Source organism: Gouania willdenowi, chromosome 14 (genome assembly GCF_900634775.1).
Source record: "Gouania willdenowi chromosome 14, fGouWil2.1, whole genome shotgun sequence".
Taxonomy (NCBI): Eukaryota; Metazoa; Chordata; class Actinopteri; order Blenniiformes; family Gobiesocidae; genus Gouania; species Gouania willdenowi.
The window spans coordinates 11,763,776-11,789,731 of record NC_041057.1 but is presented as its reverse complement, the minus strand read 5'-3'; the positions used below and the strand labels follow the sequence as shown (position 1 = coordinate 11,789,731).

The following is a 25,956-nucleotide window of genomic DNA, read 5'->3' as shown; positions in this document are numbered from 1 at the left end:
GCAGAGTTCTCCAAACGAGATGAACTGGGTGAATCTTTTAAAGGAAAATCGGTACAATTCTCACTACCCTCTGTCTCTTGCGAAGTCGACACAGAGACTACCACGGCCACAGCAGGTGGTTTTGAAAGATCACTTCTCGGGACATATTTTTTTATCATGTTCACATGACAAACTCTCGACTTCCTCATTCTATCAGGGGTGCCAATCACATAGTCCGTCTCACTTAACTGTTTCTCAACATTATAAGGCCCACAAAATTTTGCCTGAAGTGCACCACTCGGAATCGGAAGCAGAACCAGAACTTTATCACCAGCACTAAACTGTCTTTTAACAGCCTTACAATCATATCTACGCTTCATCCCCTGTTGGGATGCAGCCAACGAACTACTTGCAATCTGACAAGCATTGTGCAATCTCTCCCTTACCTTAGAAACGAAATCCAGCACATTACACATAGGACGATGAACTTCCTCCAGAACTTTTTCTTTTAACAACTGTAGTGGTCCACGCACGGTGTGACCAAACACTAAGTCAGCTGGGCTAAAACCAGTTGACTCCTGAACACTCTCACGCACAGCCATGAGGAGGAAAGGCAACCCTTCATCCCAATCCCTATGCTGCTCCAGACAGTATTTTCACAGCATAGACTTTAACGTCTGGTGGAACCGCTCCAGCGCCCCCTGGGATTGAGGGTGGAAAGCGCTAGATTTAACATGCTTAATTGACAATGAAGCAAGGACCTGGGAGAACACTTTGGAAGTAAAATTACTTCCCTGGTCTGTTTGTACAGACCGTGGAAGCCCAAAGGTTGAGAAGAATTTTAGCAGTGCTTTAATCACAATCCTAGCTTTTATGGTGCGTAGAGGGATGGCTTCTGGGTAACGAGTTGCACTACACATTAGAGTTACCATGTATTGGTTACCACACTTTGTTTTTGGGAGGGGACCCACACAGTCTAATACAACGTTTTCAAAAGGTTCACCTAAAGCTGGGATGGGATGCAATGGTGCTGGAGGAATTGTCTGATTAGGTTTTCCACTTAATTGACACACGTGACATGAGCGACAGAATTTTCCCACATCAGATTTTAGTCCAGGCCAAAAAAAAACAGCGAAGGACTCTGTAATAGGTTTTCTTAATTCCTAAATGTCCAGCAAGACCATCGTGAGCTAAACTAAGCACCTGGTAACGGAACGGTTGTGGAACCACCACATTCCACTCTAAATTACCAGTTGCAGGAGGAAACCAACGGCGCATAAGGACACCGTTCTCCAAATTGTACACATTTTCAGAATTGGTTTGAGTGGTGACTGCAGCTTCTAAACAAGCAGACAGGGTTGGGTCTGTTTTTTGAGCAGCTACAAAAGAACTTTGATCCACCTCAAACTTCAAATCTGCTTCACTGGGTATCAGACTGTCATTAAGTTTTGCTGGCTTATCATCAGAGTCAAATTTTTCACTCATCTGGTCCTGATGATCATTTGACAGAAAGGAATCAGACAAATCTATACCTTTACATTTTCTAGCTTGTGCACGGGTTACAGCACAAACAGGAAACACATTATTTTTTTCTGCAGTTATCAAACCAACTCCGGGATTATTAATCACTTCCACAACAGGAAACACACGTTCACCCGCCAGATTATTCCCCAATATCATGGACACCCCCTGGACTGGTAATCGTTCCCGCACTCCTACACACACTCGTCCAGACACTAGAGAGGAACTCAAACATATTGAATGGAGCGGGGCGCGCAAAGTGCTCATTTGCACCCCCCACACCAGCGCGTCTGAGCCACAGTATGAGCTGTCAGAAAAGGGTTAAGCGCTCTGTACAATTAATGACTGAGAAGCTCCAGTATCACGGAGAATACTGATCGGCACCTCATCTTCCCCTTTACCCGTTAGAGAAACAGCTCCCCTTATTATGAACGGATCATAACTCGCGTCCAGCCGTGCGTCACTAACGCATGACGTGTCAGTAGGTTGCAATGGAGCAGGACGCACAAAACCAACGCTTTTTGGAGTTGATGATTTTGTTTTGCTCTTTGATTGCTCTCTGCGTAAAATAACGGGGCAGTTAGCGATCATATGACCAGTATCATGACAATAAAAGCACACACGGTCACTATAGATGCTGCTGCTGACAGGAGCGGTGTTGGAGCGCAGTGGGCCTCTGTGCGTAAACTTTGGAGTTTTAACCTCAGCGCAGGTGACACGCTCACGGTGAACCAACGGAAAAGAAACTCGATGTGTTAAAACAAATTCATCTGCTAATACAGCCGCGTTTGCTAACGTTCCCACCTTTTGTTCATTTAAATAAACCACAAGTTTTTCAGGCAAACACGATTTAAACTCCTCTAACAGGGTTAATTCACGAAGCTGCTCAAACGTTGTAACTTTGCTTTCTGTGCACCATTTATCAAGCAAAATAGATTTTTCCCTGGCGAACTCTACATATGTTTGGCTTGCTGATTTTTCACAGGAACGAAACTTTTGCCTATAAGCTTCTGGCACTAACTCATAAGCGCGTAACACTGTGGCTTTCACCACGTCATAAGATAAACTTTCCTCTATTGATAGGGCTGAACAAACTTCCTGTGCTTTTCCCACCAATTTACACTGGAGCAATAAACACCACACATCCCTCGGCCAGTTCAAAGTGGCTGCTATACGCTCAAACGCATTAAAATAACTGTCCACCTCACTCTCTCTAAACTGTGGCACTAAGGTGATCTGACGGCTTACGTCGAATTGATCAGCAGGAGAAGGGGGCGTGTTACTCACAGGCGGTGTGTGCAGGACAGGAACTTCCAGCTCCATCATCCTCAGGCGGAGACGCATGAGCTCAACCTCACGATTTTTCGTCTCCAACTCCACTACACGTATGTGGAGAGTCAACTTTAAGTCCTCCGTGTCCACACCTGCCTGGATCAGCGCGATCGGGTCTGTGTGTGGCAGTGCCGCCCGCTCTGGAGCCTCTGCTCCGGCCACACCCCGAGCGCTGACAGCCGGTAAGGCTGACGTGTCAGTCTCCACTCCCACTTTCTCCTCTACGCCCAAAGCGCTGGTCAACTGAGACGGCGTCTTCACCACACCCTTTTCTATCAATTGCTTTGTCAAACAACTCTTAATTTCTGTTTTAGTGCCATGTAACGGAAGAAGAATGTCACAAAAATTGGCAATTAACATCAACTCATCTTTGCTACACCTATCCAGTTTATCTAATGAGGGATTCATTTTAAACTCCTCCATCACAAACTGGAGAAGAGAAAAATCAGCCAGCCAACAATATGAAAAGCTCTACCCAACTACAATAAAGAATTACCTTTAAACACATTCAAAAAACCAGACTATTTCAGATGAACCGGAGGACAAGCCCCCAAAAATATGTTACGTCCCTAGTCTAGGGTAGGAACAAACACATTTAAAAGAAACACAGAGAGTTGAATAAGGCAAAGGTCATTTATTGCCCAACAATTAAACACAAAAACAGAAGCATAAACGTCAGGGTGAACCAAGGCCAAAATAATAAATAAACTCCTATATTAAGCCTATACACAAAAACACTAAAAAACAGGAAATGAAATGGCAGCTCACCCCTACAGCTTCTTTACAAAAATATAAACAATAGGTCCAGGTGCAGTTCAAACTAAAAACGCTGGTTAAACCAGGAACACTGAATACAAGGAAAACTCAAAACGCTGGGTAAACCAGGAACACTGAATACAAGGAAAACTCAAAACGCTGGGTAAACCAGGAACACTGAATACAAGGAAAACTCAAAACGCTGGGTAAACCAGGGACACTAAATACACACACACACACACACTTCACACAGCCAGTTACACTCTTGGTGGACAGCAAGCAAGGGAGAGTCACACAGCCACTACTGCTCTCCACCAGCTTCTGGGGTAGACGGTCCTTATGTAGGGCCACACCCTGGGGAGAACCAATCAGCATCCTTGGTGATGGCCACTCCCTGCTGTGAGAGATGAGAGATGAGTTTATTTGTCATTGCACATGTTACAGAGCAACGAAATCACATTTCAGTTTCATCCCGTCCAAGAAAACATGAAAAGACAATCATAAACATGGGAGCACAGGAGCGGGAGAACTGTGGTTCGCCACCAGGGCGGCGCCCCTTATTCAGATGAGAAATGGGATAACAAACGATGGGGAGGAAGAAGAGATAAAAAAAAGGCAAAAACCAAACTAGGCCCTTGTAGAGAGGGGCAGAGTTTGGGATCATGAAAAAAAAAACTCTTCAGCAACATTGCGACAGAAACCCACAAACACAACATTCAATTCAATACAACAGCACGTTAGCACAGGGGATGGGTCTTTAGGATGGGTAGTTCGCAGATCAGCCACAGTGTGGCGCTGCCCTTATGGCGCGCCTCCTACTGACCAACCGCTGGGAGGGAGGAGGGTTGGAGCCAGAAGAGACAGTGACAATATAGGATATGTAGTGATGTAGGGGGAGTGAAAGTGTTCGTTGAGATAAGCCTGTTTACTCAGACTCTGCTGCTGACTCTCACATGGAGATGACCTCGAGAGTTCGTTGGCAGAGCCGGGACCAGGTGTACATGAAAAGTGAGGGAAAGGTCAGAGCGTCTTATCAACATTCCGTCCTTGGAGAGTTTGGAGAGAAGAAAACAGACCACAGGCTGCTCATTCAGGGGGGGGCCGAATGAGAATAGAGAAGGTGTTTTGAGACGGGCTAGCCATAACATGGCTGCCAGCCCTACTGTTCCTGGCCAGTTCGATAAGTAATCCAATAGTGTGGCCATATCCTGTGAGACAAACTATCCTCCTCTTAAAGTTCCACGGTGGAATCCATCTGAGAGAGTTCAGAGAGTTTGGCTCCTTTCTTCGTTAACTGCGGCTTCCAATAGTGCTGCCAACGTAATCCAATTTTTTGCGATAATTCAGGAAAATGCCAGATCCAATCAGCATAAGACCCGATATCATACATTCCAATCTGGTGATGGATGTCTTCCACATCCTCAGGACTTGTGAACTCTCCCATTTCCCGTCCTTCTAATAGAGAAATTTGACCAAAAGCGAAGAAAGACCAGATAATCAATTCCATGATTAGATTCAGGATTGGGATGCTGATAGAGGCTCCTGTTAGATTTGAACAAGACAAAACAAGACAAAAGAGCAGCAAGCAGGGAAAATTTGGGAGAGGGAAAAAAATAGCGTCCGTCTCCTCTGAGAGCAAGTGGTGTCCTGCTCATTGGGATAGATATTAAATTGTGGAAGAGCTCTCACTCCTCCACCAACACAGTAAACACAATAAGGCATCAGCCGTAACACGTACCACGTCTATTGGGAAAAACACACAACAAAACCTTTCATTGTATTATATAATAACAAAAACTATTTTAAATGAATATGGGACATATTAAATAGTATTATTAAAAATGGTGCTAAACAATAAAGTTACCCTCGATACTTTACTGATAACAATATTAAAAAGGGCAATATGGATGATGTGGTTAACCGCTTTAATTATTTCTTTTGTAAATGTTAGACCAAAACTGGCAGAAAAAAAATCCCTGATCCATTGACACCTGAGGATTGGAATGATAACAAGCAAGGAATCCCAGTTCGATGTTCCTCACAGCAGTGGAAGAATAATAATTAATAGATATTGTAAATAAATTTAACTACAAAATATCTACTGATACAAATTAAATTGATATGAAAATCATTAAAAAAAAAAGCCATCGAGTTGATTTCAGAACCACTAACATACATCTGTAACTGATCATTCCAAACTGGAAAATTTCCTGACAAAATGAAAATAAACTGCCTTAGGACAGTTTCCCTCCCATTGCTACTATGATAGCTGTGTTCATCGCCATGGCAACTGTTGTGATGGTGATGAATATTATTCTATGGAGACGGTGTCTGTCCCCCGACCCAAATTTCACAATGATTTTAACATAAAATCAAATAAAAGAGCTATCAATTATAAAAATCTGAAAAAAATTAAAATCTCAAATCTAGAAACACCAAAACATAAAACCATTAGATGTGCTCTATTAAATATTAGATCACTGAGATCCAAATCTCTACTAGTAAATGACCTTATCTCAGAAAATAACTTTGATTTATTCTGTTTAACTGAAACATGGCTGTATCAAGATGAATATGTTAATTTAAATGAAGCCACTCCTCCCAGTCATTTAAATACTCATATGCCACGAGACATAGGCCGTGGAGGTGGTGTAGCAGCTATTTATCATTCCTCTCTCCTAATCTATCCTAAACCAAAGACCAATTACACTTCCTTTGAAAGCCTGGTTCTAAATTTATCTCATACTGAATCAAAAACCTGCCAGCCAGTCTTATTTGCGATAATTTACCGTCCTCCAGGCCCTTATTCTGAATTTCTATCAGAATTCTCTGAGTTTATATCAAACTTAGTCCTCAGTTCTGATAAAATACTGATAGTAGGAGATTTTAATATCCATGTGGACAAAGATAGTGATAGCCTGAGCTCAGCCTTTATGTCCCTAATAGACTCAGTTGGCTTTTTTCAAACTATTAATGAAGTTACTCATCGTTTAAATCATACTCTTGATCTTGTTCTAACATATGGCCTTGATATTAATGAACTAAAAGTCTACCCTGAAAATCCTCTGCTATCAGATCACTTTTTAATATCTTTTAACATTATCCTAGAGGATCTCGCACTGTGCAATAAAATAGTTACGAGTAGAAATCTGTCCAATAGTGCTGTGGCTAAATTTAAAGAGGCCATTCCTGCTGCCTTAAACTCAGTGCACCATCCAATAAATAACTATGATATTAATTATAACCCCTCTCAACTGGATCTGCTTGTCGATAGCTCTGCTAGTCTACTAAAATCCACCTTGGACTCAATTGCCCCATTGAGGGAAAAAACTATTAAACGTCAGAGGAAAGCTCCGTGGTTTAGCTCTGAAACTCACACACTCAAACAAACAACCCGTAAATTAGAGAGAATGTGGCGCTCCAATAAAACAGAGGAGTCACGAATACTCTGGCAAGAAAGCCATAGTAAATACATGACAGCCCTACGACATACTCGATCTACATACTACTCCTCACTAATTGAAGAAAATAAAAATAATCTGAGGTACCTTTTCAGCACTGTAGCCAGGCTAACACAAAGTCAGAGCTCTATTGAGCCCATGATTCCTCTAGCCCTCAGCTGTGAGGACTTTGACATTTTTTAACAATAAAATTCATAAGATTAGAGATAAAATTAGCCACTCCCTGCCTTCACCTGGGCCTGCTGTACCATTAAATGTAAATAGGCCTAACCTAAACTGTTTCACACATATAGGACTTCAGGAACTTAACTATTATTTCATCCTCCAAACCATCGACCTGCCTTTCAGATCCGATCCCAACTAAGCTGTTTAAAGAAGTTATTCCCCTAGTCTGCCCATCTTTGTTGGAGACAATAAATATATCCCTATCAATAGGCTACGTGCCACAGTCCTTTAAAGTAGCTGTAATCAAACCCCTTCTCAAAAAACCTACTCTTGATTCCAGCACTTTAGCAAACTATAGGCCTATATCTAATCTTCCTTTTATTTCAAAGATTCTTGAGAAAGTTGTGGCGGCTCAGCTCTGTGAATTTCTTCAAAACAACAGCCTGTTCGAGGACTTCCAGTCAGGTTTTAGAGCTCAACACAGCACAGAGACTGCTTTAGTTAAAGTAACTAATGATCTACTCTGGGCTTCAGATGAAGGACGACTCTCAGTGCTGGTTTTATTAGATCTTAGTGCAGCTTTTGACACTATAGATCACTATATTCTACTAGAGAGATTAGAGAAATTACTTGGAATCACAGGGACTGCCCTAAACTGGTTTAAGTCCTACCTATCTGATAGGTACCAGTTTGTACACGTGAATAATAAGTCTTCTGTGAACACTAAAGTAAGCTACGGGGTTCCTCAGGGCTCTGTGCTAGGTCCAATCCTCTTCTGTATATATATGCTCCCCCTTGGAAATGTTATGAGAAAATACTCTGTTAACTTTCACTGCAATGCTGATGATACCCAACTGTATGTATCAATGAAGCCAGGTGAGACAAATCAGCTATCTAAACTTGAGGTCTGTCTAAAGGACATTAGGGCCTGGATGGACCAAAATTTTCTTCTTCTCAACACAGACAAGACTGAGGTCATTGTACTGGGCCCACGACACCTTAGAGAAACCTATGCTAGCCTAACTGCCCTAGATGGCATTACCCTGGCACGAAGCACAACTGTTAGAAATCTTGGGGTTCTATTTGATCAGGATTTATCCTTCAACTCTCACATAAAACAAACTTCAAGAACTGCCTTCTTTCATCTCCGTAACATTGCTAAAATCAGATCTATCCTGTCTCAGGGCGACGCCGAAAAACTAGTCCATGCTTTTGTTACCTCTAGACTGGATTATTGTAATTCTCTTTTAGTAGGCTGCCCGAGCAAGTCGCTTAAGACACTTCAGCTGGTTCAAAATGCTGCAGCACGTGTACTGACTAAAACTAGGAGAAGAGATCACATTACTCCTGTATTAGCCTCTCTGCATTGGCTTCCCATAAAATATAGAATAGAATTCAAGATTCTTCTTCTCACTTATAAAGCCCTAAATGGACAGGCACCAGTCTATCTCAAGGAGCTTGTAGTGCCATACAATCCCCCCAGAACACTACGCTCTCAAAATGCTGGACTACTCGTTGTTCCATTCGTCTCTAAAAGTAGTATAGGAGGAAGAGCTTTCAGTTATCAGGCCCCACTTCTCTGGAACCATCTACCAACCACGGTTTGGGGGGCAGACACCCTCTCTACCTTTAAGGTTAGGCTCAAAACATTCCTCTTTGGTAAAGCTTTTAGTTAGGAACCAGCTCATAGCTCATAGTTAAGATGCAATAGGCATAGACTGCCGGGGGGGTGGGGGGGTCTGGCATGCTCGGTTGGAGAGAGGTTGGAGAGGGCGTTAAGAGAGAGGTCATTTAGGCTAGAGAGGGACCGGAGAGGGTCCCATTCCTCTCTCAAACACTCCCTCTAGGTCTGCTTCTTCCCTTGTGTGTTTGCTCCTGTACTCCTTCTGGATTTTGTCTTGCAGGTCCGTGGGATCCTCAGTGTGGAGTTACAGAGTCTCAACAACTCTGTCTCCACCCTTTCCTCTGCACACACCCAACACAGCATAACGTGGATGGCTGTTCATCATAGGAATGGGATCCACACAAGGTTGCTGCTGCTTAACAGAAGGTTTTCCTTGCCGCCATGATGAATTCATGTTGGGTGTGGGATACATATGTATGTGTATATACGTATATATGCATATGTGTGTATCCATAAAATGAAGAGTCCGTCCTTAAGACTGCTCTACTGTAAAGTGCCTTGAGATACCATTGGTTATGATTTGGCGCTATACAAATAAAGATTGATTGATTGATTGATTGATTGATTGATTGATTGATTGATTTCGGTTGTCATTTTGTGTACTTTTTGTATAAATATTGTTTAGTTTTTTTGTTTTATTTTACTCATTTAGCATATTTTTTATTATAAATACCTTATGTGTGGTAAACTTCCTTGATTTATTAGAGAGATTATTTTGTTGTTTTGTTTAATAATTAAACAACCTCATGTTGCCTGTTTGAAGCAAAGGCCAGAGTCCTTAGAACCAGCTGAGGCAGAAAATTTATAGTAAACATCTGCACGAGTCAGGAAAATAAACCAAAACATCATGAGTGAGGCCTTAATTCTGTATGTGCCAGTGGTTACTCTATATTTACCCAGCATTTCCAGTGCAATGGTTACACCTAACACACTGGAAGACCATATTTCTGATATTGCAATATATTTATAGTACCTCCTAATAGCAATCAAGGACACTATATAACCATAACACACAAATACAATTAATCATTTATTTTTTTTTAATCACAGCTATGACCTTGAAGGGGACATATCATGCTAAATCCACTTTTTAGCCCTTAAATGCATTTTGTTGTATATTTAGAGTGTTTAGAAGTACAGAAAAGTTCAAGTTAGTCTCTTCAGGTGCTCCGTTGATATCTTTATATTCTGTTTTGGTCATATTTTTCAATCTCTATTACGTTTTTTGAACAATGACTTCACAGTATTTGCAGCGGAACTGCCAAATTAGGACATCGGCTCCAGGCCAAACACTTCGAGCAATCTACCATTTTTATTTCTCGCTTTTATTTTGTAGTCCAAGCTCAAGGATGTCGAAGAAGCACATCAGAAAAGGGGTAGAAAAGGGGCCTGTGGAGCTATAATAATGAGGAATTCAGACCCAAGCAGTGCAGTTCCGCTTTATATAGACCACAACTGTATGATTTATATGTAAAAAGGAAGGATGATATGTCTCATTTAAGGGTTAAAAGAAACCTCAACTTCTTGTGATTTCACAGTGACTATGATTTTTCTTTAGTCTTAACTGAAGGTTTATTAAATACATGATGTATTGTAGAAGTGATCCCTTCAGATAGCAAACAAGTGATTTTTTCTCCAAAGTAAAAGGTTTGTTCTTAACTAAGCATTATGAATACATTTTGCATGCGCAATGAAGCGTACACATTTTTTTCCCCCCATGTGCACGTTTATCATTTCCCTTCCAGCCCCAGATATTTCAAAAACCTAAAAACGTCCCTGACGCAGACGTCTATTTTTGCCGGACGCAGGAACACAAAGCATTAGTTCAGTAAAAGATAAGCTTGTGCGGGACAGGAAGTAGTGCACAGACACAGAATAAAACATAGTTTTATAAAATAAAATACTCTGTGTATAAGGCGGGTCGTATTTCCATCTATTTTCCGACCCGCTTGCTCCTTATTAGTGTTGCGGGGGTCTGCTGGTATCTATCTCCAGGTATACCCTGGACAGGGCGGCACATATTGCACTTATCCATGGTTGAATCACAATAATCTTCACAAAAGTAGAAGATCTACAGGACAGGACCGAGTCAATTTCCTTCAGCTCCTCTTGGAGGTCGAAATGGATTATTTGCATGGCTTTGTGGTTTTCTTTGTATTGACTACAACTGATTATATTGCTCGATAACGCGTGAATTAGCAAGATCTCATCGGCAGCAGAGCCATTACGGAGCTGTTACACATCCAGTGGAAATCCAGTGTAACCCTGTTTTATTATGCTCTTAGCTTGTTGCATAAAATCGTACCAAAATCCAGCAAAATCCAAAGCAAGTGGCTTTTAAAAACATATGTGAAAGTCAATGTCACATCTCTGTATTATCTCATTCATCAGAAATAATTAAAAAGCCACTATCAAATGTTTTCTTTTACATAACCCAACAATTCCAGATACATTGTAAAACACAGAATTTAAGGACACAAAATACAATAATTCAAACTTGTAACTGCTTTACAAGAACATCACAGTCACATCTGTTGGAAGGATCGCTGCACATTATTTCTCTGTCGGGTTAATCAGGGATTAGGCAGTGGTGTTTTGGAATGTCATTCAGGAAAACTGGGGAAAAGAAGACCAATCCATTTGGTAAAGCTGTGGAACGGATTAGGAAGAAAACTATCTTCTGGAAAGGTCCCCACTGTCCCCAAAATGCTACTGTTACATCATTCTCATTCATAGTCATTGTTTGCCTCTGCTCTTGGCAGAGTTAAAATAAAAAAATACGAGACTGGTATTGAAACAACTTAAACTGTCTCTTCACACTTTACAATGGCAGGCAAACTGAAATCCAGACTCAACAAGTTGTTGAGCCAAGTACTTGTTTTCTTTTATTACAGATTTTTTTTAAAAAAGGACATAAATACAGCTTGATGCTGACACATTGCTCTCTTTCTCTCAAAGCCAAAAATGAAGAATTGCTGGTCAGACGAACACAGTTTATTTTCAAATTTGCACGTTGACAAACAGACCTGGAAGTCCTAGCTTCACTATGAGTGATCAGGCTTGACTACAAATCTACATTTGGTCTTCTGCACATTTATGGGTCTAGAGTTGCTGAAAAGAAGTAGCCAAAACACGGTGAAGACATTGCTTGTAAAGAACATGAATCTCTGTGCTGCAGCCATACAGATTCCAATGGAGCCAGCCTGTGCTTATGGCTGTAAATGGATCCTCCACTGTTTTTACAAGTTTGACCGAAAAGCTTCTAAAGGACTGATTTGTTCTTCAAAAAATGCCTTATCCATCCTAATCAATTTATTTTAAAGATGCTCTTTATAGAGTCTGTGATCCTCCATCATATGTTTATTCATTTATTGTTTATTTGAGTGGGACAGTGTGTATTAATGTACAGTCAAAATTGCAAATACACTGGATTTAGCAAAAATAAATGAATGGATGAAAGTCAAACAATCAGAGCCAACTTTCGTTAAGCACAACTTCTTTTTGAGTGAAGAAAGGACACTTCAAACTGTTAAAAAGAAAAAGAAAAAGGAAAAACATTAGCACAAAATTTGAAAGATCGTAATTCACTGTTTTGATTGATTTTTTTAAACCAACTTTAAATGATATTGCAGTTTGAAAATCATTCAAACAAAGAATGAAAATGTTAGTTAACACCGACAACTCGACAGGAAATAGCAACGTAAAATGTCAGCACTTGTTAACTAATTGATTGCAACATAGATTTGAAACAGCAATATTTTATGGGATGTAGACAACAACATTTGACTGAACACAAGACCTTCTCACTGTACATCAAAGTACTTACAGTCTACAATTAATAAGGTATTGTGCAAAAAGACAAATTGAAAAACATAAACTTACCGCTTTCTCTTTGGCATCTCCTCAATAGTTTGAGGAAGAGGCTTTTTAAAAGTCTCTGGCAAGAATAAAGTTGTAAAAAGTGAAACAAAAGCCAGAGTCCCTAGAACCAGTTGAGGTATGAATTTATAATAAACACCTGCACAAGTCAGAAAAACAACAACAACCTAGGTGAGGCCTTTATCCTGTAGATGCCACAATGTATAGAAATGAAGTTCAGTGTTTAAAATGACATATTTAGGACTTTTTCTTTGCCAACACAATGCCAGAATGATCCTTGATTATAAGTTTACTCACTTAAACTTAACAAGAAGGGAGACAAACTGCTTCCTATCCGTGACACAGTGGTACATAGTCCTGTGCCAGTGTTTCTGAGTCCTGTTGGATAGATCTCTGCTGTGTAGGGATACATAAGGCTTGCACCAGCTGTTAGTGCAAATTTACCCAGCATTTCCAAGGCAATGGTCCCACCTGACAAACCTGAAGATCAGATATAACATTGTTAACACTTTAAAAGCTCATTTTCTGAGCACACACTGTACAGACCATGAAACAAAAAAACAACAGACATTATACAGTAGAATTTGCACAAGTGTGTCTTAAAGAGTTGTGGTTTTTGCACTTTAATTAGGAAAAATTGAATGAATTGTTTTAATTCTGACACTGGGGGATAATTCTGACACTGGGGGATAATTCTGATATGATATTACGACAACTACAAGAGTAGTACAACCTTTGCATATTGCATTCATCGATCCCACCAAAACATTCAATCTGGTAGACAGACACTAGTTTCTGATATTGTAAAAGGCAGGCTGTCAACCAACCCTACTATCACTCATCTGATATTTTAATGATGGCATGATGGGGAAGGTCCAGTTTGATGGTGATGTATCTAATGCATTTCCTATTAACAGAGGCGTTAAGCAAGACTGCGTGTTGGCTCCAACATAATGTGACCTATCGCAAACTTTTCTACGTCGATGATGCTGCTCCGTCTCTTCAGAAAAATCAACCGTGTTGCGGTCATACGTAAAAGCAAAAAAATGCAGCAAACCAACCACTCAACACAAATAACCAAACGCACTGCGAGCTCACCTCACCTCTATTTTTAGGAACAACCAGAAAAAGTCAGGGACCTATGGAGTTAATGCAGCTTCTTTAATTCCTGTGGTGACAGGTAACACAGGTAAAATTGTGAAATTAAAGAAAAGCAAAAAGCTTTATAGAGATAAAAATTTGACTCCTATAACATGTCATCCAAAAAGTCCACCAGTGTCTCCAGTAAAGTCTTTAAAATTAGCTCTTCTTAATGTTCGATCTCTTGTTAACAAGTCACTAATAATTAATGATTTTATTTTGACACATCACTTGGACTTTTTATTTCTTAATGAAACGTGGTTGAATGATGGTATCAGTAATATTATTCTCAATGAAAGTGCACCACAAGACTTTATTTATTTAAATAAGTGTCGTACTTGCAGGAAAGGTGGTGGAGTTGCTGCCATTTTTAAATTAATATTTCAGTGCAAAGAAATAATATTTGGGGATTTTATCTCCTTTGAATATTTGTCATTCTTACTGAAGGGTGATTCAAGAGTTCTGTTTTTAGTCGTTTATAGACCCCCAAAATATTATGGAGAATTCATGGATGAGTTTGCTGAACTGCTGTCAGTTGTATGCACTGAATACAACTTTTTAATAATAACAGGTGACTTAAATATTCATGTAGGCAATAACATGGACAATACTGCCAAAGAACTGTATGCTTTAATGGATACTTTTGGTCTTACACAACATGTGACTGGTCCGACACACACTCAAGGTCACACTTTGGATCTGGTTATCTCTAAAGGTGTTGATATCTCTGCTGTTGATGTAAGAGACTTAGCTCTATCTGATCATTTCTGTGTCTTTTTTGATCTAGAGACTGTAACATCTGTTCCCCCTAGTTATGTGTGTTTAAAGAAAAGGTACATAAATGAGAACACAAGTGCACAGTTTATGGAAGCCATAGCAATGACACCAACATTGAGTGCTGAGACAGTTGATGATCTTCTGGATGAGTATAATAGAAAAGTCTGTAATGTCATAGATGTGGTGGCTCCAATCAAAACTAAGAGAAAACCAAACACACAGAAAACACCTTGGAGGAGGACTGAGATAATGCAGAATTTGAAATCTGACTGTAGAAGAGCTGAGCGTAAATGGAGATCAACAAAACTCCAAATTCATCTAGAACTGTACAAAATAAGTCTGCGAAAATTCAATGATGGCATGTTCAAAGCAAGGCAGCAATACTTTTCTGAAATTATTGCCAAAAATGTCAACAACTCTCGCACGTTGTTTTCTGTAATTGAAAAGCTCACAACCCCCCCAGATCAGATAGCCCCTGAATTACTGTCAGCTGGAAAATGCAATGAATTTGCTGTATATTTCAATGAAAAAATACAATCAATAAGGTCAAACATCAGAACAAACCAGCAAAATCACAAAAATCTTGAACAGCTTCAACCACTGAGGGATGAGTCAACTACAATGTTAGAGTTTATTACAGTGAACCCAAAAACAATAGAGGAGACTGTTCAGCAGCTGAACCCATCAACGTGTTGCCTTGACACAATACCCTCAAACTTGTTTAAAACTGTTGTAAAGTCAATTGTCACTGATTTGTGTCAGAAAATTAACTGCTCATTCCAATCAGGCACCGTACCAAAATCCCTGAAAGTAGCTGCTGTGAAACCGCTGTTAAAAAAGAGAACACTGGATGCCTCTATACTGGCTAACTATAGACCAATCAGCAACCTGCCATTCATGGCCAAGATCATTGAGAAGGTGGTCTTCAACCAACTGAGTCAATTCTTAACATTCAACAAAATATTTGATAAATTTCAGTCAGGTTTTCGTTCTCATCACAGCACTGAAACTGCTCTTATCAAAGTGATCAATGACATAAGGTTGAACACTGATTCAGGAAAAGTATCTGTTCTCATTCTGTTGGATCTAAGTGCTGCATTTGACACTGTAGATCATACAATGTTGTTGCACAGATTGCAAACATGGGTTGGACTAAATGGAAAAGTAATGCAATGGTTTAAGTCATACTTGGAGGAGCGAAGCTATTTTGTAAGCATTGGAAACTTTGAATCTGACAGATTACTAATGTCCTGTGGGGTTCCTCAGGGATCTGTTCTTGGACCTCTTCTGTTTAGTCTTTATATGCTTCCTTTAGGACAAATTTTACAGAACTGTAAGGTTGATTATCAGAGCTATGCAGATGACACAACTATATCTATCACTGAACCCAGATGACTATGGTCCCATTGAGGTGTTGTGTGACTGTTTAGAAAAAATAAACTGCTGGATGAGTGAAAACTTCCTTCAACTAAACCATGACAAGATGGAGGTGATTGTCTTTGGTAACAAGGAAAAGAGGACGGCTGTCAGCAATTATCTTGAGTCTCGATCTTTAAAAGCTAAAGACCAAGTCAAAAACCTTGGTGTTCTGATTGACTCAGATCTTACATTCAGCAGTCAGATCAAATCTATCACAAAAACAGCCTTCTACCACCTAAAGAACATCTCCAGAGTGAAAGGTTTAATGGCTCAGAAAGATCAGGAGAAACTGGTCCATGCTTTTATATCCAGCAGACTGGACTATTGTAATGGTCTTCTGACAGGAATCCCCCAAAAGAGCATCAAACATCTACAGCTGGTTCAGAACACTGCAGCTCGGGTCTTAACCAGAACAAAGAGGTCAGAGCACATTACTCCAGTTTTAAAGTCTTTACACTGGCTCCCAGTCAGCCTCAGAATAGACTTTAAAGTTCTGCTGCTGGTGTATAAATCTGTGAATGGGTTTGGTCCGGAATACATCAGTGACATGTTAGTCAGGTATGAACCCAGCAGGTCTCTCAGATCTATGGACACAGATCAGATAGTGGAGCCCAGAGTTCACAGTAAACATGGTGATGCTGCTTTTAGTTGTTATGCTGCAAAGAAGTGGAACAAACTGCCAGCAGAGCTGAAGTCAGCATCCAATGTGAACAATTTTAAATCAAAGTTAAAGGCACTTTTTTTCTCTACTGCATATGATTGAGAGAGAGATTTTTTGTCATGTTGTTGATGTAATGATGATTTTACTGATGGTTTTAATTGATTTTACTGATGATTTTAATTGATTTTACTGATGATTTTAAATGTTCTTATTGATTTTAAACAATTGAATGTTTTATCATGTAAAGCACATTGAGTTGCCTTGAGTATGAAATGCGCTATACAAATAAATTTGCCTTGCCTTGCCCTTGCCTCTGCTGTTTCCCACACGTTCACAACATACAATGATGCTTGACCCAAAGGGAAAAACAAACTGCTTCACTTGAAGGAATACACCTCCAGCTCAACAAACAAACGCATAAACAATTACCAAATCAGAACTAATTTGCGCAAACCGGACACAAGCCCCTATATTGTCATGAACTGGCTTTAAATCAATGACAAAAGATGGAGTGACAGTGCAAATTTACATGTGAACATGTATTTATTTTACATAATGATGCCAATAGGCAAAAATAAGAATAAAACAACAAAAGTGGTGGCTGGGAGTAAGACGACGCAAGAAGAGCAAGTTGGAGGAGCTCAAAAAGAGAAAGCTCAGCTGTTCAGCCAGGGTATCTATGCCTTTCTAAGCACCGGGCCCAGGTGCTCACGATCACCTTGTTGTTGTTACAGCTGATTACTTTGGAGAGACAACACAGGCATTAGCAACACAACAAGCGGCCAGCAGGGGCTGTAACAACTGCAATAACTTTTGAATGGCCTCTCCCAAGCCTGCAAGAACTTTGGACTTTAGAAAGACAGTAGTACGCTCTCAATGCCATGATATTGCCAATTTGAAAATGAATAACTTTCCACTGGTAAGTCTGAATAAGATTACTTCTGGGATCTACTATGACTTCTAATCTCTGTCTTGATTCGGAGCACTAAACTTGTCTTTCTTCAGGAAATGCAGTTCGTCTAGTGCAGGGGTGCCCAATCCTGGTCCTCAAGGGCCCCTATCTAGCATGTTTTAGATGTTTCACTCTTCCAGCACACCTGATTCAAATGATCAACTCATCATCAAGCTCTGCAGAAGCCTGATAACGATCCTAGTCATTTCAATCAGGTGTGTTGGAAGAGGGAAACATCTAAAACATGCTGGATAGGGGCCCTTGAGGACCAGGGTTGGGCACCCCTGGTTTAGTGTTTATGTGATTGGTTGTCTTTTTTTTTTTTTTTTTTTAAAAGTATATAGCTATTGAGTTGAAAAGGTAATACCTTGAGTAAGTATGTCCATAAATAAATCCAGAAAGTATATCAAATATGTGATGTGTATTGTTCAGAATGCAGACAGGCGATCAACATGTCAAAGTAAAAGAGATTTACTGATAAAAAATATGATTAACACATCATACCACCTGTCAAAAGCTTCGTTATTGGTCTCATTCTGCTCAGGAGGAAAATAATTGACATGGCTAAACCTTGTTGAGTGCAAACATGCTTCTATTAGTTTTCAGCTTACCTGCAGGAACCAGCTGGATGAGATACAGAGATGATCCTGCAACGACCAAGATACAAACAAAAGACAATCGCCGTGAAACGTACTGCAGGGCCAGCCAGCTGGAAATGTATGCTGGCACCTCTACCACTGCTGATAGGAAACAGCTAAGATATGGATTAGTGTGGAGTTGAGCAGTGTTAATGGAGAGGCCCACGTATCCAGTAGCCACAGTCACCCTGCACAGAAAAACGGGTATTTATTCATATTCATGCAGACAACAAAATACTCAGATTTGATTAATCCATAACAATGTACTGATATGTAACATATTACATGCATAAACACCTAGAGAAAGCATTTCAGAGATACTTGTTGTTTTGTGTTTCATCAGAGGGAATCATCCTGTGATAAATAAGATGATAAAGGTTTTTAATGGACTATACTCACCACATTAGGAACAGAATTAAAGTCGTGTTTCTAACGTCTGTTGTTCTCATCAGGTCAAATATGTTGTATTGCTGCTTGGCTTGTATGTTCACCTCCTGCAGGAAAGCAAAAGAGGGTACATTTGACCTATTATTGAATGCTGACAAATACTTGGATTAAATATGAGTATTGAAGGACAACTTGATTATTCTTTGAAAATTTGAGGAGAACACAGTGTATAATTCCCACTCAGAAATGTCCCCAGATCTCGGAATCGAACCAACCCTTCTTGCTCTGAGTATAAACATGCTACAGGTGCAAAGTAAATCATCTGATACATGGTATTTACACCCAGTGTTTTCAGTTTTTATTTCAAAACTTGAATACTGCAAGGCATGGGAAGACTCCACTTGAGATGCTACAGTATGATTGTGTGGCTATAAAACAAAGGCCTGTGAAGGGTGTAATTTGCATTGGTCAGCACACTCTGATCAAGACAAGGTCATATAAAGTCACTCGGAGTTATGGCAGTTCTTCTTGTATCAGCAGGAGATTTACTGCTTGTCTGGTTTTCTTGAATATTCTGAGGACCAGTGGCTATTTTGGTATGGAAATTTCTGGTGGGGTCACAAAATATTCACACAAGAAAAGCTGCTTGCCATATTTTCTGTAATATTTCAGACACAGTGAACTAACCTTGGGATCATCAAAAATTACATCTGGAGCGTCAATTTTGTTTTTCTTCGCTGCATTTCTCAATATGGCTTCAGCCTCCTCAACTCTACCCTGAGAGAGCAGCCAGCGAGGAGACTCTGTGATCATCCTTCATCATCAGGGTGAAATCCAGTGAGGGAAAGAAAAAGAAACATGATGAACCATATAGATATATAGAATATAGATATTCTCAAATCAAAGATTGTTTCTTCTGACCTGAATGTATAGTGTATTGTATTACCTACCACCACATGGGTATGTACAATAGACCAGGTACTGTTAACCCTAACTGAAGAGATTTCCAGTCCCTCAGAAAAAAGGCAAAAAGAGGCAGCATCATGTAGCCAATGGAGAATCCCAAAGTAATACCCAGAGAAGAAAATAAAACTCGGACATTGCCATTCAGGATCTCACAACCTGTGGAACAAATAGAAACACAGACAGAGATAAACTCTGGGTGTGTATCTTATAATAACTAAGGTGTAGAAAATAGTTTGTATTTACCCAGCACAAAACCAGCGACATAATTGCCAACTTGTCCGAAGCTTGCCCAAAAAATCAGGATACAAAGCACTGCCCAAGAAGGCGAAAAAATGGTGACAAAAGTAAAAATAGTTTGAACTGCCATTGTTGCAAAGAGAACCGGCTTTCGTCCAAATCTGAAGAGCAAAAGATTGTACAATTTTCAAAAAGGTGACAAGAAAACCAAACAATGAAAAAAAAAATACATATATATATATTTATGAACCCTGAGAGCTCACAACACAAAAGCCCATATGGAAACAAAAAATCGTTTGCTGCAAGTTTTCATTTGATTCTAAGTTCTGGGTAGATTCTTCTTTGTGGATTTTTTTACCCCCATTATGTCGCTCTTTTGCGTGGATTTTTTAACTTCTCTATTCTTGGTGGATCTTACTTAGGTTGGGATTTTTCTGTTGTGGCTTTTGTTTTGTGTTGTACTTTACCCCCTGAAACTGAAATATCAAAGTTAAACCAGGAGCTTTTTTTCTGTGAGGCAACAGGGCAAACCACTTAGAAACAGGTGGTGGTTTCCACTCTTTCCATTAAAGCTCCTGCCACAGAACATGTATGTAGTCTCCAGCCAGAGAAAACCTTGTCATTAAAAAAAGAATCAAAATACAACGGAAAGCATTTTTAAAGTTTACCTGTCAGAAAGTTGTCCTGATATGAAGGATCCGAAAAAAACACCAATAAAGATAACCGACGAAGTGAACGGCTGCTTCCATTGGTCTTTGCACACCAGGTTAAACTGGAGCATTCATAGAAGTAAGCACACAAATACAATCATTATTAAAATGCTAAGATTTTTTGAACGAATCCCATCAATAGAGACATGATCACAAGCATTGGCCCACTCACCTCAGAGACAAAGGTAGACTGGTAGATGTCTTTGCTGTAGTTCCATCCATCCACACAGTTCTCCTGATGCAGATCTGTGAGGTTAACGTCAACTCCAGGGTTCAAACCTTGAGCAGAAAGATTCAGTACCACATCCAGCCTGTATCTGCTACATCTGCTCAGCTCCTGTTTCCCATTCAGAACCTTGCAGTAAAAAGACAAACATCACAACATTAATAAAGTTACTGCAACACAATATGATATAAATATAACTCTAAATAGTACAGCACAATGGAGTTCATTGTTTCATTTAGTGGGCTATTTTTTTTTTTTTTTTTTTCAAACAGTAGACTTTTTCTCCACAGATCTTAATTTCATAAGGATATTCAGCCACTGGTTAATGTTTAGGTTTAAAACATCTTTACTAGCCAGAAATGGCTGAGTAAATAAGGACAGGGTTGATTGTGATTTCTAAAACAAGTTCGATGTCTCACTATGAGATACACACTCCCTGTAGCCTTCAGAACCACTTTTCTCAATCCGCCAAGCCCTGATTGGCTGGAGAGAACTGTCCATCCGCCAGGGACGCTCTCACCCTCTATAAGAGGGAGGGCGAATGTACAGTTCCTCATTCAAACACCTCTTCTATCTCTCATGCACATCTCTTTTTTTGTTTTTGTTAACCAGCTTTACTGTCCACAGGCGGATCTTTAGTTTCCAGTCGACGGACGCTGGTAAGTATAGACACATTGCGTGGACCCACAACAGGTCAAGAAGCATCCAGCGCTTACCTTGCCCTGCTTGGTTAAGTGCTACTCCGTTCACAGGTAAGTGAAAGTCAGAGCCCCAGCTCCGGCTGTTGGCTGTCCTCCAATGCTGTCTCTCCGGCGTGCGTTGGTCCTCGAGCAACTCTCTCATTCCGGTGACGGCCAGCAACTCTGAGCTCTGCACCGAGCCAGGTCCAGGGCTCCCAGACATCAGCAAAATAGCTGTCGCCACACGCTGCCCTGCTCTTGACGCCGTCGGGATCCTCGGCACATCGGCCATCCTCCCGAGTGCTCACGACAGTGAACGACCTGGCCAAAAGCTCTATACCACCAGTAGCTGAGCCTCCAGACACCAGCAAGCTGCTGTCTCTGACCAATATGCTGTCTTTGACGTCTCTGACACTCCAGCACACGTAGACCTCCAACCCTGCTATAACCTGCTTGCTGCCACGTGGTAGCCCAGGCTAATTCCATCTGCTCTCCTGCCTGCGTCAAGCACGTCCATGGAGACCAAGGCTCCTCTCCAGGAGGTGACAGGATGCTCTCAGGCTCGCCTTTGTCAGTGCGGGAAGAAAATCTCAGCCAAAGTCAAACACACGGTCTGCTTCGACTGTCTTGGTCTTTAACATGCGCGACTGGCGGTTGAATCCCCCGGCTCGTGTTGGCACTGCACAGCGTTCAACACATGCAGCCTCCACCGGAGGCTGACGTATCTGTTGTCCCTCAGGACCCCTTTCTTACTCCTTACGGAGGTATATGTCCATGTTACTTGCTCTTTACTTGCATGTTTGTTGTTTTAGATTGAGCTGGATACTGCTGGAAGTTTGTTTTTTCAGCATTACTTCTAGTTTAGAGTTTTTTTTTTTTTTTTTTTTCTCGTCTGCACATGCTGTCAAAGGTCAACACCACAGGAAGTGCAATCATTATGAGACAGCAATGCATATTTTGTTATTGCAATAAAATACATTAATTTATTTTATTGCTTAATTGTGACCATCACCAGCCCTCCCTAAGGAAGGGTAAGAAATCTTTTATTATAGGGAGGATATAAAAAGGGAGAGCAGTGTTACACCTAAGTGGAGGGGGAGGGGGAAGGGGAGGGGAAAGGAAGCAGGGAGGAGAGACTCAAGACAGGAAATAGAAAAGGTGGCGAAGAATAGAAGAATAGCATATGTGCAAAAAAAAAACGCTACTGCAAGCCCAGGAACTGCCCTGGGCCCGCAGATGCAGCCAGGCCAGCAGAAAGAGCGGAGGCCAGGGAGCCCCAGGCAACCCCCCCGCAGCCGAGCAACCCCCCAGATGCCCGCAAGATCCCAGGCCGAGAGACAGCCACCGCCCCACACACACACATCCGAGGAAGCCCCAAGCAGCCGAGCACCCAGCGCATCCCCCCACCGACCCCAACCCCCAACCCCAAGGCCCCCCGCCAGCATCCAGCCCCCCCCTTAGTTTAGAGTTTTTGATTTTTTTGTAGTTCAGTGGTTCGACACTATCTATGATGCCCAGTGTCTTCCATATTTTTGTTGAGTTTGGCCAGGGTCTTGAGTGACTTTAGTTTCTTGAAGTTAAATACATTTTTGTTATTACCTTACATATTTTTATTAAATAAACTATTCAAAAGAACTATTTTTGTTCTGGCAAGCAAAATGATTGCATTTAATCACGTAATATATTTAATGACAAAAGTAAACAGGCAACACAGATATTATCCCTGACTAACTAAAAAATTCAGTTAGCCTTTTATTCAATAACCTGTGATCTTATAAACATTAATGGCAAATTTCACTAACATTTCATACATCAAACTATACGTGAATAAATAAATACAAGAAAAGTTTAAACGTTTTTGGAATGGTTCCAAAAAGCCCTGAAACTTTCTCCTACATAACCCAACAATTCCATATGTTTTTAAAATAATGATACATAAAACACAAAATTTGAAGATGCACTGAATACAATTTTGCAAGCTTTCAACTACTTCACATGAACATAGTCACCTCGATCGGAATGATTGCTGCACGCCATTCCTCTGTCAGGTTAACCTCAGGGATAATGCAGTGGTGTTTTGGAATTCCATTCAGGAAAACCAGTGAAAATAGGACCAATCCATTTGCTAAAGCGGTGGAACAGATTAGGAAGAAAACAATCTTCTGGTAAGGTCCCCACTGTCCCAAAAACGCTGTGGTTTCTTCATACTCCTTCATAGTCTTCAGACATTCCCTCTGCTCTTTGGTTGAGCGGAAAGAAAAAACAAGAATGTTTTGAATGTCAACTGTCAATCTTCCTCAGATCGCTGTGATGCATTTGTTCTTATGAGTTTTTTTTTTTTGGGCGTGGCCAAATTGACAGAAGAATGCACACAGACACCTAACAACAGCAGGTCAATTATCTTTCGTATATTACTATAGTACATTGGTGAATAAGCCTTTGCAAGGTGTTAAAGTCACTGGCCATCATCCAGGTACCCTTTAAAACTGCTGTTAGATCAACGTAAACAACAGCTGAATATGGGTTTTTGATTCAATTTGGCTTTATTGACGCTCCTCTAATATCAAAATTGGACATAGTTACTCAAATTTAATGAAAACATTTGTAGTTTTAAAGAAATTATAAATGAATATCACAACACAGAAGAAGGCCTAGTTTTGGTGAAATCATCAACCCTGTGCTGTCACGTTCTGTTCAGTTGTCTTTAGTCCTTGTGGTCCTCTTTCTGTTCTGTTTAGTTTCCATTGTAGTTGTAGTTTCATGTGTTAACTCTTGTCTTTGTATTCCCAGGTATTCCTGCTCATGTCTTCTCCTCCCTGTGATGTCACTGTGTTTAGGCTGTGAGTGATTAGGCTCGTTCAAGATGCGGCTGCGGCTTGCCTGAATAATCGACAAGAGTAGACGTGCACAACGGGGCGGGGCTACAAATCTGCTGCCAAGTCAGACAACTCTGTCTACAACATGATGGCTGAGGTTGTGATTTGCTCATGTCCTCAAGGAATTGATAGATAGATTAGATAGATAGATAGATAGAACTGTTGTTTTACAAACTCACAAGCTGAAACCAAATGTTTCTCACCAGCCACACAGTGCAATAATGATAATGATTAATATTTTATTTTTCAATTTTTTTTGTGTATTTGACTTGCTGCAGGGTTATTTATCCAAGTCCACTTCTGTTTATTTTTCCTTTTTTGTTGTCATTGTTGTGGGTACCATGAAATTTGATGAGAATATAAAGACGTGGACAAAAAACTGCAGGATTTATATCACACCACTGGGAGAAGAGAACGGAAAACCAATCTTCATCAAAACGATGGAAGACTTGGGAAAATACGAAGGAATCACCTAAACAACAACAATACGGATGGTAATCACGGACATGGACCCAAATCTATATAAACACTGGAAACAAAACTCCAGGGTCCATCGGAGACATTCCCGAGTTGTGACGTCATGGATGAAAAGGGAAAAACCTTTCGAACAACTTCGAAAGAGGATGAGCTTTTCTTGGACTGGAGGAATGCGGACGGCGTCTGGCAGGGAACAAGGCACGAACAACGATAGAGAGGAGGAGGAATAAAAAAAATAAAAAAATAAATGAAAAAAAAGACAACACTGACTACAGATGAGAATAAATCCTACACAAAAATGGACTGTTCAGAACAACCTAAGAATGTTTGACCAGAGAGACATGTAAACCCATGTAAATTTTCGATGTAAAAAACGTTATGTTTAAAAAAATAATTAAATATAATTTGAGGAAGCACTGAATACAATATTGCAAACGTTCAACTACTTCACATCAACATACTAGTCACCTCTATTGGGATGATTGCTGCACGCCATTCCTCTGTCAGGTTAACCTCAGGGATAAGGCAGTGGTGTTTTGGAATTCCATTCAGGAAAACCAGTGAAAATAGGACCAATCCATTTGCTAAAGCTGTGGAACAGATTAGGAAGAAAATAATCTTCTGGTAAGGCCCCCACTGTCCCAAAAATGCTGTGGTTTCTTCATACTCCTTCATAGTCTTCGGACATTCCCTCTGCTCTTTGGTTGAGCGGAAAGAAAAAAACAAGAATGTTTCACCTTTTAACAAATACCTGCGAAGCAAATGTCAAACCACAGACACGAGTGTTGAGCCAAGAGCCGTGTGCTTTCTATTATCACATATCTATAGACAGGCAATAAACTCATATAAGCTCTCAGTTTAGCATTATGCTGACACACTGCTCTCAGTTTAGCATAATGCTGACACAGTGGCCTCTGTCTCTCTCTCACACACACTGTAATGGCAGGATTACTATTGCAACAACACATCATCAGTAGGGTAAAACTAACCTGTCTCACGAAGGTCTAAACCCAGCTCACATTCCCTATAAAAG

At 40.4% G+C, this 25,956-nt stretch overlaps 1 protein-coding gene across 2 annotated transcripts; it reads right to left on the bottom strand.

Annotated features, from left to right (window-relative positions):
• Window positions 1-11,877: 11,877 nt before the first annotated feature.
• Window positions 11,878-25,734, bottom strand: LOC114475350 (solute carrier family 22 member 5-like). Of its 2 annotated transcripts, none has more exons than XM_028466060.1 (11): window positions 25,392-25,734; window positions 20,837-21,019; window positions 20,623-20,726; window positions 19,961-20,115; window positions 19,702-19,873; window positions 19,439-19,565; window positions 18,764-18,858; window positions 18,338-18,552; window positions 13,075-13,257; window positions 12,781-12,916; window positions 11,878-12,424 (listed from the first exon to the last, which is right to left on the bottom strand). In XM_028466060.1, the coding sequence occupies exons 1-11, from the start codon at window positions 25,596-25,598 to the stop codon at window positions 12,367-12,369; spliced, it is 1,635 nt and encodes a 544-aa protein (XP_028321861.1). In that variant the 5' UTR covers window positions 25,599-25,734; the 3' UTR covers window positions 11,878-12,366. The 2 variants fall into 2 exon arrangements, with proteins under 2 accessions (XP_028321861.1, XP_028321862.1); XM_028466061.1 differs by lacking the exon at window positions 25,392-25,734 and adding an exon at window positions 23,580-23,935.
• Window positions 25,735-25,956: the final 222 nt, after the last annotated feature.